Below are 12,197 nucleotides of genomic sequence, written 5' to 3' on the forward strand. Positions count from 1 at the left end.
CTTGCAGGCGTGAAATAAATCCTACGAATTGATTTTAAAGATTAGATAAAAAGGAACTGCGAGATAAGAACTGATTAGAAAACCTTTTGAGGGGAGGGAGGGAAGTCAAGCTCGGCGGAGCATGTTTTTTGGGATGTATGTATTTTTGAATGTTTGTTTGTTTGTTTGTTTGTTTTGTATAATGTTTTAAATGTGTTTATTTTGGAAAATTTAATAAATAATTATTAAAAAAAAAAAATAAGAGGATCCAATTGCCTGCCAAAGCAAGAGGCGAGACAGCTGACTGTTCCCCCCATAAGCCGCTCTGCGCTTGCTTTCCTTTAGCTGCCTACTGGCAAGAATCAAACCCATTCATTGGTCAATTGTAGGCAATTAGCATAACAGGCACAAATCACTTTATACTTGGTGCCTTGGAGGCTAAGCATACCTGCAAAGAGGCTGTGACTGACAAGAGACTGATCCCATAATAAATGCAAAAGGTCTTTGACTTTGTCTGAAAGGCAATAAGAAATGGCTTTTAGCTTTTTGCAGCATTTGGCTCCAAATTGTTAGTGCTCCGTCTGTTTTAATTTTGACAGAAAATGGCCCGGAAAGTAGTTTCTTTTAATGTGGAAAATGCAAAGTTCTTTCTAAATATATCTGTTTAATTATGTATATATCTTTTTCCAGAAATTTAGCAACTCGTTAAAGTGCCATTCTGTCTGAAGAGTGGCTCTATAAAGATGGCATCATGCGGCCCCATGTTTATTGTTTCTCCGCGATTTCCCTATTAAATGCAGTCAATTTTAAAGACATTTCTTGTAACAGAGAAACTCAACCTGAAATCCAAAAGTCAACATTATGTTCCCCGCTATTTGTGCATTCCACAGTAATGGACATTGGAACTGAACAAACTGCTTACTGTATCTGAGCCAGAGCAAAAACCCATACATAGTCTCTTATTGCAAAACAGCAGCCCTGAACTTTGAATTACAGGCGTCGCTGAACAAAAATAATTTAGTCTCAAAATCAAATGCATATAGTCAGGCAGTAGTCCAAAGCCTGAGATTTAATTTTTTTAAAAGCAAGTAGGTAAGTTCTTTTGTGCTCTGTGAGACTTCCTTCCAGGTAAGTGTTTGTAGCCAGAGAGTTCTGTTCTATGTACACTTACCTGGAAGAGTCAAAGGGTTGTCCTTGTTTTTTAATGTTCTGAAGACGTTAGGGATGTAAAATTTCTGGAAACATTTTATGCCCCTTATGGATTTTTGAGAAGGAAGTGGAAGGTTTTGTTTGTGTTTTTTTTTGTGTGTGGGGTGGTGGTGAGGATATGCAATTTTAAAAAATACATTTCACAGACTGAAAGCTACTTTAATAAACATTAAACATATTATGTATACTGTACCTTGATTTGCCACCTTTAGGGCACCTCTGAAAGATAAGGAAAGGATATTACCCCACTTGTAGATAAGAAGTGGGAGGGAACATTCCATGGGACTGAGCAATAAGCAGCATCGTGGAACAGTATATTTCCTGAAAGTTACAGGAATCCTAGCAGTTTGGTCAGCTTCTTTGGCTGAGCAATGGTGCTGTTTGATTGATAGGAATCTCAATGACATTTTGGGGCACGACTGCTCTGTGAAATAAAACCTTACTGACTTCGCCAGTGTCAACAGTATTTACTATTTAGTGATATTGTAGCATTATAGAAGGCAACATTTCTGATAAAAGCTTGCATTGGTACCTATAGGAGACAGGATAGAGAGGGGAAATTTTCCAGCACATTTAGCACAGGTCATCTTAGGTACTGCCTTATCAAAGTTGCTATTTTTGAAGTTCTTTCATGTTGCTCATAGAAATAAAGTTCAGATGGCTGAAACAGCAAAGGTGAAAGAATAAGTACTTTGAAGCAGTGCTGGCCCAGAAGAGAATGCCGTTATCTGAAACGGCTGCAACATGGTCTGTGTAATCGTAACCATGTGACGGTGAAAAGACTGAGAGATAAAAAGGATGGCAGTGTGTGCATGTACTTGAACAGCACAGCTTGACTGTGTTTGGTGATATTTTCCAGCTTGAAGTGAAGGAACTGTAGAAATAAAAAGGTAATGCTGAATATTACCTTCATGTTTTTCGGTGGCCTCTTAACAGTGATGTAAAAGCTGTGGACCGGGAAGTACCAAGAGAGATGCTGAATGCCTCCAAGCCATGGGGCTAGAGAATGGTTCTTTCCTCCCCGAGTCCCATGGAAGGCCTGGTTGTTCCCCTTAGAATGGCAGGCACTCAGAGGCACCTAAGTGTGTCTCAGCACAGCATGAGGTGAGGGAGTGACTGTGTTTCTAGAGGGCTGAAAGATGGGAAGGATAAGAGCCTCTCCTGAGCATTGCCCAGTCTAGCTTCTGCACGTGTCAGATATGACTGCTGGGGAGAGTTGGGGATCCAGGCAACTGCAAATATTGGGCTGACTAGCCAAGGCTGGTCAGCATCTGTGAATACAACTTGTATGGCTGTAGATGATAAATGTCAGTCCAATACATTTTAATTCCAAATGTCTCACCACCCAGCCAGACCCCACACTCTTAAGCCTTATTCAGACACTGGTCTTCCTTCCTACATGATGCTGCCCAAGTCAGATGGTTTTGCCCTGTTGAAGGGCAGGACCTGCCGTGATCATGGAGTCCCCGTGGATTCTTAAAAGACAGAATTTCCTTCCTCAGTCCCTTTCCTTGATAGCAATTTAACATTCTCGTCTTGTCTGCTGACAGCTGGAGGAATTATCCAGATGTACATGAAATGAATGCATTTAAGTGCCTGATTTTAATCACGAATGAACACATTTCAATAGGAAGATTCCACTCCCACCCCCACCCCAGCAATGATTTTCCACCCATCGGAAGTTCCTATGGAATAAATCCACTTGGGTAGTTGACACCGAATGCTAATAATAGACACATTTCTTTCTATAGTTGTGTACTATTCTGAAAAAAAACAGCTTTTAAAACTCTTGTGTTAGGTGAATGTTGGCTGTTGGCTGTTTTAGTAGGCTCATCAGCTCTTTTCATGATTCATCCAGAAATGTCTATGAAACCACTTTTAGACTCACCAAGGAAAAGTGATTTTGTATATTCTTTGGTGTCTTTTATGACTAGTAACCACCGAAATATCTGTGCTGGCACTGGGCCTGTTGTTGCTGGGGCTAGAACCAGTGGTCGGCCAGTGAGCACTAAGCAGATCTCTAATGTAAGAGGTGGGCGATCATATAGGAAATCCACTAAGAAAACTTTGGTTTCAGAAGAAAAATACATAGAAGATAAACAAGGGCTTGTTGCACTGAGAGGACTCTTTGTTTGAGGCGTACTTCAGGAACCCAATGTACCTTCATTCAGGTAAGGCTGAACTCACCAGATAAAGTTTCCACATGAAATTCTGATGGGAAAGAAAGACCCCAGCTAGGATAGGTCATAGAAATTATTTGAAAACATGGTGCAAGTCAACAGAGAAAGAAAACACTTAGCCAAGAAAACATTCCCAGTATTGTACAAATGGAATTGCTATTGGGACACAATTCCCCTATCTTGCTTTTTTATTGCAGTCTTGATGCCCCAAAGTCAACTCAGATGGCTTCAAACTCTCCCGCAGAGGTAGTTGTAAGGTACGCTTGCCCCTTCAGATATTGCAGTGCTATTCAGCCAACCCAATGCAGGCTCAACTAACGTTTTTGTTGTCCATATAGAAATGTTAATCTTCATAATAGCACCCAGCTCTGCCTCAAAGTCAATTGAAGTTTGTTTTTGTTCCACAACTGAATCAGAGAGGTCTCCTTCCAGCAACTCCTGCAGCCAAGCTGATGCCAGATATATTTCTCTACTCTCCTTTGGACCACATCAGCAAGGTTGAGAGTGGGGCCTTGTTTGGGCAGCCCAGAACCTCAGTACATACTGCCCAGGCTTGTGCCCTGGGGAGGTCACTTTGGTCCTGCTAACACAATGGTTTGACTTCACCCCCGGAGGCATATTCCACTGTCTCTCGAAACAGACGGATGCCAACAAGGCTCCACTTTTGGATCTGTAGCATCTCTCCTACAAAGAAAGCAGACTTATTTTCAGGTTTCAAATGCTAACAGATGCTTTTTGGACATTGAAAGTTGGGAAAGAAGGAAAGCTTGCAGCTGAGGGACAGGGTAGGAGGTAACACCTTGGTGCCAATTCTCCAATCTACACACATTCGTTAGAACATATGACGAAAGCCATTGGCACTGGCTTGAAGGGGCCGATGTTACAGCTGGATATCAAGGGGACTCAGCCCCCTCCTTAAAAACTTCTGGGGAGGGGAAGTGCCTCTGCCCCCAGGAGCTGGCGCCCCTGAAGAGAACCTTCATCACAGTGTTCTCAACTGCATGGAGAGGGCTCTCCATTGTGTATAGCTGCATGCATGAAAAGGCTCTGTTCTGATGTTTTAATTAATGTGTGGAAGCTAGGAGTGGAGTTTGCTGCCACAGTGTTGCTTCCCTCCCAAAGCAAAGCATTTTAATCCACAGGAGATTCTGCAAAAGGTTGCACAATTTTATGTTCACAGAAATAGGCTTGCCTGCTCTATTATCTGATACTCTGCAGCAGTCCACCCAAAATGGTTTTGAATTTATAGGTGAAGATGACAACAACAATTTCTTTGTTGCTTTCTTTCAACCATTGTTCCTTCCTTCGTCCCTTCCTTCCTACCTCTACTTCGTATCGCCATCTTGGTTTGCATCAGAATTTTCTGTATCTACCTAATAACTGGATTTGGACAAAAGACTGTTTCGTAGATTTTGTAAATGAGACAACAGTTGTATCAAATTTGGAATTAAATTGTCATCACAGAAAGCATTTGGAATAAGTTGATTGCTCTTGTGTTTGCCCTTTGAGCCAGATTGCAAGATAGGAAGGGATGCTGTTTAGCTATCACTAACACTGTTTGCAAATTCATAATGATGGCAGCAAGTCATTCCGCTTAGGTGGTCATTTGTGATGAACATTTCTGAAAAAAGGGAAGACCAAGTTGCAAATATATAGGGGGAGGGGGAGTTGCTTAGTTTGATGCCTCAAGTTTGAGTCTTCCTAAAATGCATACTTCATGGAGTTCCAACCACCAGTTAAATTTGGAAGAATAAGCAAGATTGCACAAAAATGTGGAAATCAAAACTATTGCATTTCAGGTTGATTGAGGTAGGAGTCTTTGATTTCTACCCATCCCAGGGGTCTGTAATGTAGCTGACACAGTATTCTTGATTAGCATCTGACACAGCATCTCAGAAATGCTGTGCTTCTTGAGACTACACCAAGTAGCTGATTTTTGCAAAAAGAAGACGCTGCCTTTTCACAGCAATGTGAAACATTTTGTTGTGTGATTTTGTCTAGTTAATTTATTAGGAAGATATGTGAAACGTTCTAACTTTTTGAAGTTTCCTTTGGGGGTGAGAGGAGGTAATAAATCCAAAAGCAGAAATTCTGAGAGAAACCAACGAACAAACAAATTAAAACAAGTGCATTATTAGCACAGGATATAGCTGGTATTAAGGATGGAGCTGCTATACTGTCTCAGGTATACAAATATAACTATGAGCCAGATTCAACTAGCTGGTCCAATTAATAGAAACCTGTGCAAGGACTTCCATGAGTGTAATGGGGCTTCCCCCTATCCTTCCTCCGCACCCCCCTGAATCTTGGCTCTTTGTGGAGTGGATTGGATGAACCCCCAGAACAGTGTGCAGGGGGAGGAAAGGGGAGATGTTTCCACTGGGCAAGTAGAAATACTTGAACAGATGAAATGTGTGTTACAGCACAATGTTGAATTCCTCCCTTAGTCCATCGGGAATGTAGGAAAAACATCTTTCTTTTCTCCAGTTTATGGAGGTACTTCCTTGCCTTGCATGTCATTGATGCAGTGTTCTTCTGCACGTTTTGTTTAAGAAGTTGCCACTCTTTCAAACGTGTTCTCCGCAGATGGTGAGCTTAAACACAGCAAGAGAAATCCAGATTGTCTGTTTGGAGAGTTGGCGATATTATGGGAAGAGGTGTGAAATGTCTGTTTGACAAAATAAACACTCGCAGTGGCAACGGACTGGGAGAAATGGGCGCCTCCAGAAGGGTCCCAGATTTTTATTTTTATTCTTTTGCATCTTGAATCTGATCAGGCTTAAGACTCCCAATAATTATATGCATTAATTTGCTACTGAGAGCCAGGTGGAAAAGCTTTAGAAAAGCAGAGTACAGTGGTACCTCGGTTTACAACCACAATTGTTTCCGGAAGTCTGTACTTAACCTGAAGCGTACTTAACCTGAAGCGAACTTTCCCATTGAAAGTAATGGAAAGTGGATTAATCCATTCCAGATGGGTCCGCGGAGTACTCAACCTGAAGCGTACTTAACCCGAAGTATGAGTGTAATTGGTTCTGGAAGTCCGTACTTAACCTGAAGCGTACTTAACCTGAAGCGAACTTTCCCATTGAAAGTAATGGAAAGTGGATTAATCCATTCCAGATGGGTCCGCGGAGTACTCAACCTGAAGCGTACTTAACCCGAAGTATGAGTGTAATTGGTTCTGGAAGTCCGTACTTAACCTGAAGCGTACTTAACCTGAAGCGAACTTTCCCATTGAAAGTAATGGAAAGTGAATTAATCCGTTCCAGATGGGTCCGCAACGTTTGTAAACAGAGGCGTTCGCAAATGGAGGCAGTTGTAAACCGAGGTATGACTGTATGTTGTGCAGTAGGTGTCACAAAGGGAGCTGCTGGACCTTAATGTATAAATCCTGCCTTTGAGTTAATGTTGGCATGGCAGAGTATTGTGGCTTTTCAAAGGTGGAGCTTTATTATTATTATTATTATTAATTATTATTATTATTATTATTATTCCAAGCCTCATACTGGCAAGTTATCCCAGAAAGCAGTTGCTTTCACTACTTGGACTGATTATTATTTTTAAAGTCTCGGATTTACCTTTCAGCAGCTTGCAGACTTTATTACACACTGTGTTTGGGGAGGCCTGCCTGTTCCTGGAAAGAGAAGAAATATTCAAAGTGCCTTTAGCAATTTTGCGAGAATAAGGACACAGAGCAAGATAATGCTGCTCTGTTGTCTAGTAAGTTCTCTTGCTCCAAGTAAAAGGCTGAACCGGAGAGACACAATTACTTGACCTATAACTAGGCACACAGCTCTATTCCTTTCTCTGGTGACTTAGAATCTCTGCATTAGGCATGGGGTGGAGGGGGGGGGGGGTAAAATCCAGAGGCCATGGTTGACTTGGGAAATCTTCCAGTATGCTCCTAATGCAGTGTTGTATAAATAGTGTAGCAGTAGCTAAGAAGAAAGCCACTATTCCTGCACAATATATATATAGTATGTGTTTATTATACCCTTTGATTTATTGTCCGCAGGCCATCATTTTTCTTTTGGCTGCTGTTGAGTACAGGTAGCCTGTAAAATAGTAGCGGTAATCTCTGGCATTTTTATAGGCCTCTACATCTTCAAAGTGCTTTATGGACATTAATTAATCAGCTGTTATCTTTGGAACCCATTTGGCCCCTATATTCACAGTTCCAGAGCTCTGTTATGTATACATAAACATCTACAATATTCTGTATTTGGAAGCCTAATTATTTTACAGCATGATGCTTTTTTATTATTCTTACTTCTTCAGACAGTGAGTATTATACACTTAATAAAGAGAGAGAGAGAGGGAATCAGCTTTTAAAAAGCCATATGCTTCTTTTGAGGTTATGCACAGTGACATCTTGTTCAATCAAACATTACCTTACGACAACATACAGTGTACAGGTGAAACTCGAAAAATTAGAATATCGTCGAAAAGTTCATTTATTTCAGTAATGCAACTTGAAAGGTGAAACCAATATAGGAGATAGACTCATGACATGCAAAGCGAGATATGTCAAGCCTTTATTTGTTGTAATTATGATGATTATGGCATACAGCTGAAGAAAACCCCAAATTCACAATCTCAGAAAATTAGAATATTAAATGAAATCAATAAAACAAGGATTGCAAATAGAACAATATTGGACCTCTGAAAAGTAGAAGCATGTGTATGCCCCCTCCCCAAAAGCCCCGTAGCCATTCACAACAGCTGTAATTGAAGATAAAATAAGCACCCTAGCATTGCTGAGTTAATTAATATCCGTCGTAGGATATAGAAACTGCAATCCCAGTTTATGCAAAGGTGACAGAACAAAATTTATTTTATGTGTGGTTTCATGATGGATTCTTTGAAGTTGTTTTGCTGTCCAACCAATGTTGATGTAACATCTTCTCTGATCTGAGTAATTATTTAAATCTGTTTGTGCTACAACGGCCCTGTGATCCTAGGTCCGGATGAAGGATGGTATGGAAATATAATAATAATAAAAAAAATTAAAGGATCATCCTTAGCAGAGGACTTTCTACAACCTAGCAGTCCTGAGTCCATGGAACTGCATAAGATACTGAACTCAATGCCAGCTATTCCACACTCCCTGCTAAAAAACATTTGCTTTGGAAAATGGCATTGGCGTGTCCCATTCTTAACCCATCACAACAATCAGTTCAGTGTAACAAGGCAGTTAAGAAAAGATGGACTAAAATGTGGGGTGATGTAGTGTTGGCCATGCCATGCGCTGGAGTTGCTGACATATGCCATCTTGGCTGCCAGTACAAGGGACAAGCAAATAAGAAACCATGATTTCTGCATTCCTACTTAGAGGTGATTTGGTTGTGGGACGTTCTGTTTGCTGCTGCTGACTCATTTTTTTTTTAATAAAAAATATATTCTCCATTTGCACAGCTTCAGGGATGCCAGTTAGTCAGCGTCATGCTTTAAAAAAAGGATTTTGATTACTTCACTGTGGAATAAACATATAACACTGCTTATCACAGCAGTGAGAAGAGTGGTTTTAAATGGACTTCTTTAAAATGAACTCTGTTGAGTCATTATCTTTTTTTAGCATGTGTATTTTCCACTTCGTTCTTTTCTGTCAAGTTCGATTTGAAATTTGCTGTAAAAATGTGATGCCTCTTTGGAATTGGCGGTTTCTGGGTAACAGGATTGTAACTCTTGATATACAGCAGCACCTGCAATAATAGTAATAGTAATAGTAATAATAATATAATTATAAACGGGTAGGTAGAAATAATGCTGCCATTCTAGATGTGTAAGGAATTTGCTGTAAACATTGCAAGTAAAAAAAACTATGCAAGGTGAAAGGAACCCATTGTGGCTATGGATCCAAATATTACAAGTATTTATACCTCACCCTTCAAATACAATAAATATTTTTTAAAACTTGCAATAAAGCATTAACAACATCATAAAAACATAAGACATTCTACACGTAAGCTCGAGAAGCACCATATTTTAGGGCTTCCGCAATTACATTTCAAAGAGCTGATGGGAAGCAATGTTGTGAGGATTCTAGTCATGCTATTTGCATCACACTTAAAATGCACTAATTCTGGTAGATGGTTTTCATGCCTGAACCAGAAGTGAAAGCTTCCAAACTTCTTGTGGCTATGTTTCTTGTGGCTGAAGGTGTTGCCTCGGTTCTTTCCTGTTGGGGTAAACCATGGTTTAGTGTGACCTGCTGTTACAAATTGTGGAGGGTTTTTGTTGTTGTTTTTGGTTAGTGTGGGTTGTGAAATTGTTTGTAACTTGACTAAACATTTTGGTGCCACGAGTGTCTACTTACTGTTTGACTGCAGTGCTTAAACACACTTCACAGGACATAAGCCTCACCTAGCTAACATCACTGGATTGCACTGCATGTGAAATTCAAGTACACAAATACAGTGGTACCTCTACTTATGAATAACTCTACTTACAAATGTTTCTACTTACAAATGGAGCTCTGTCCGCCATCTTGGATGCGGTTTAGATAGGATTTTTTCAACTTACAAATTTTTATATAGGGTTGCTTCTACTTACGAATTTTTTCTCCCAATGCATTCCTATGGGATTCGACTTACAAATTTTTTCAACTTACAAATGTGCATTCGGAACGCATTAAATTCGTAAGTAGAGGTACCACTGTAATACAATTTACTCAAGAGAAGTGAATTTTATTGGTCCCTGCTATGCTTTGATTAAATTGACACTACATTTCCAAGAGGTGGGTGATTTCCATTCTAAACTACCTAACAAGGTTTCACTCTTGTAATAAGTTGCTGTGATGTGTGCAGTGCTACCTGCTTTATGATGCATATATGAAAATCACAAAAAACAAAGACCCACCATTTCTTAAACATATATTTTCTGTGTTTGAATTTGTTACCTGAAAAGAGAAAGAAAACAACAGTAAAAAAGAGACTCTGTTGCAATAAAAATCTGCAAAGTTTTGTTTTGTGGGGTTGTTGTTTTTTGTCAAAATAGTAAAGCTCAAATGTGTTTAAAAATAAATCTATGACCTTGTGTGATTCCCCCCCCCCCTGCATATTTGGCATCTTTCGGAACTCCATCCATCATTTTTGTTAATAGTGTCCTTTTTCTTTTTAGGGATCAGCAGATTCGTACACAAGCAGACCATCAGATTCTGATGTATCTCTGGAAGAGGACAGGGAAGCAATCCGTCAGGAAAGAGAACAGCAGGCGGCTATTCAGCTTGAAAGAGCAAAGGTGTTTCTCTTTCTTTCCTTAACTTCTTTTCACCCTTTCCCAACCCCTCCCATTAAAAGGATATGCCAGCACAGGTAGAGGAAGGGAGGTACGGTGGGAGCAGGCTGCCACCACTGAGGGAGGTTGACAAAATGGCGGGTGGCATTCACTGCGGGGCCTGCAGTGCGCCCGAGCCATGCATCTCTCCTGGGAGAGACACAGTGGCTTGGGCGTGCACAGGCTCTGTGCTGCCCAAACAGTCCTCCCACTGCCTCCCCCCAACTGTAGGGTGGCTGAGTGGGAGGAGGCAGGCAGACTCCGGAGGCCCCGCGGTGCACCCCTAATGGCTGCTCGCCCCGCCTTCACCCTGCCCCCATGGGCGGTTCGCCCTGATACTGGGCGTGCTGCCCCAGGCGCCCAAGTGGCTTCTGCCGCCAGCAGATGCCAGCTGGATGGGGGAGCAAACGGCAGGGTGAACACATAATGCTAATTGTTTAATGTTATAAGGGCAAGCCGCAGTGAACCTCTGACTCATTTGCTCCTTCACCCCTTATTTGGCACAACCACGAACGAGATCAGAAATTCCCATGTCTGTTTTAGATTGACCATAGTTTAGCATTACATCCCAATCCTAAACTATAGTTGATTTTAACTATGATTCAACAAACCATAGTTAAAACTAATTGCAGTTGGTCCTAGTTTGTGCAGTGGATTAAAGGACTCTGTCTCCATAGCACAACAAATTTGCCTTAAAAAAGAAGCTGACTTGCTGTGATTTGGAAAGTGGTGGTAGGGATGCAGTGAAAAGTGTGGGGTAAATGAATGACTTATTGGAAGACAAGTTAACACCCCTGCAAGCAAATCAGGGTGAATGCAGGTAAAATGTTTATTGTAGTATAACCTTGCTGCAACCAAATTAGGACGAATGCTGAATAAAGACAGGATATAATTTAACTTCCAGTTCAGCTTTGTGCATGCAGATCAGGATGAATGCTCAATTAGCAGATCTTCTGGAGGGGCTCTAAAGCAGCCATGGAAGATTCAAAACTTCTCTTCACAGTCATGCAGGGTGGAAAATGCACAAACCCAAAGCTTGCTTAGGATCATTATCACAATAGGTATTTTTGGACCAGTCCACTGTGAACATGTAACTGGTAATAGCCCCCTATTCCTGGTATTTACCCCCTTTGGAAATATAGGGGGAACTACATTAATGTGCAAATTACTGAAATATACTTTTGCAGTTTTCTTGCAGTTTTGCAGCTATAGGGTCAGTCTATTTTAAATTAACTGCAACCAGACGGAGGGCTACACCGCATAGCATAAAAATGAAGAAGAGGCGAGGAGGCAAGAAGAGCTTTTTGTTTTTGACAAGCTGTTTTTCTAATTCAAATTTCAAACATCTGTGCTCTTCCCCTGAGGAGGATCACAGATGCCAAAATATGTTAAGGCATGTGAAAATCAGTTTGCCAAAAGATACTTCTTGCACCTATAGGCTTTGCCCCCCCCCACTTTATGTATTTGAAATTAAACTAAAAAAAGAGCATCATTCTGATCGAGTATGCTGTTTCCTTGGCAGCCCTAGAGACGGAAAACTTAATTTCTGAG

General features: G+C 40.8%; 1 protein-coding gene across 3 annotated transcripts in view; it reads left to right on the top strand.

Annotated features, from left to right (window-relative positions):
- Nucleotides 1-12,197, top strand: part of CACNB4 (calcium voltage-gated channel auxiliary subunit beta 4) — a 137,884-nt gene that overhangs the window by 96,881 nt on the left and 28,806 nt on the right. For all 3 annotated transcript variants that reach the window (XR_009558281.2, XM_060279883.2, XM_035131616.3), the window contains one exon: nucleotides 10,491-10,610. Coding sequence is in view for 2 of the 3 variants with exons in the window: in XM_060279883.2 (XP_060135866.1) it covers nucleotides 10,491-10,610 (120 nt within the window). In the remaining variant the exon portion in view is untranslated. The remainder of the gene's footprint in view (nucleotides 1-10,490; nucleotides 10,611-12,197) is intronic.

The sequence above is a fragment of the Zootoca vivipara genome, chromosome 1 (assembly GCF_965207765.1).
Source record: "Zootoca vivipara chromosome 1, rZooViv2.hap1.1, whole genome shotgun sequence".
Taxonomy (NCBI): domain Eukaryota; kingdom Metazoa; phylum Chordata; class Lepidosauria; order Squamata; family Lacertidae; genus Zootoca; species Zootoca vivipara.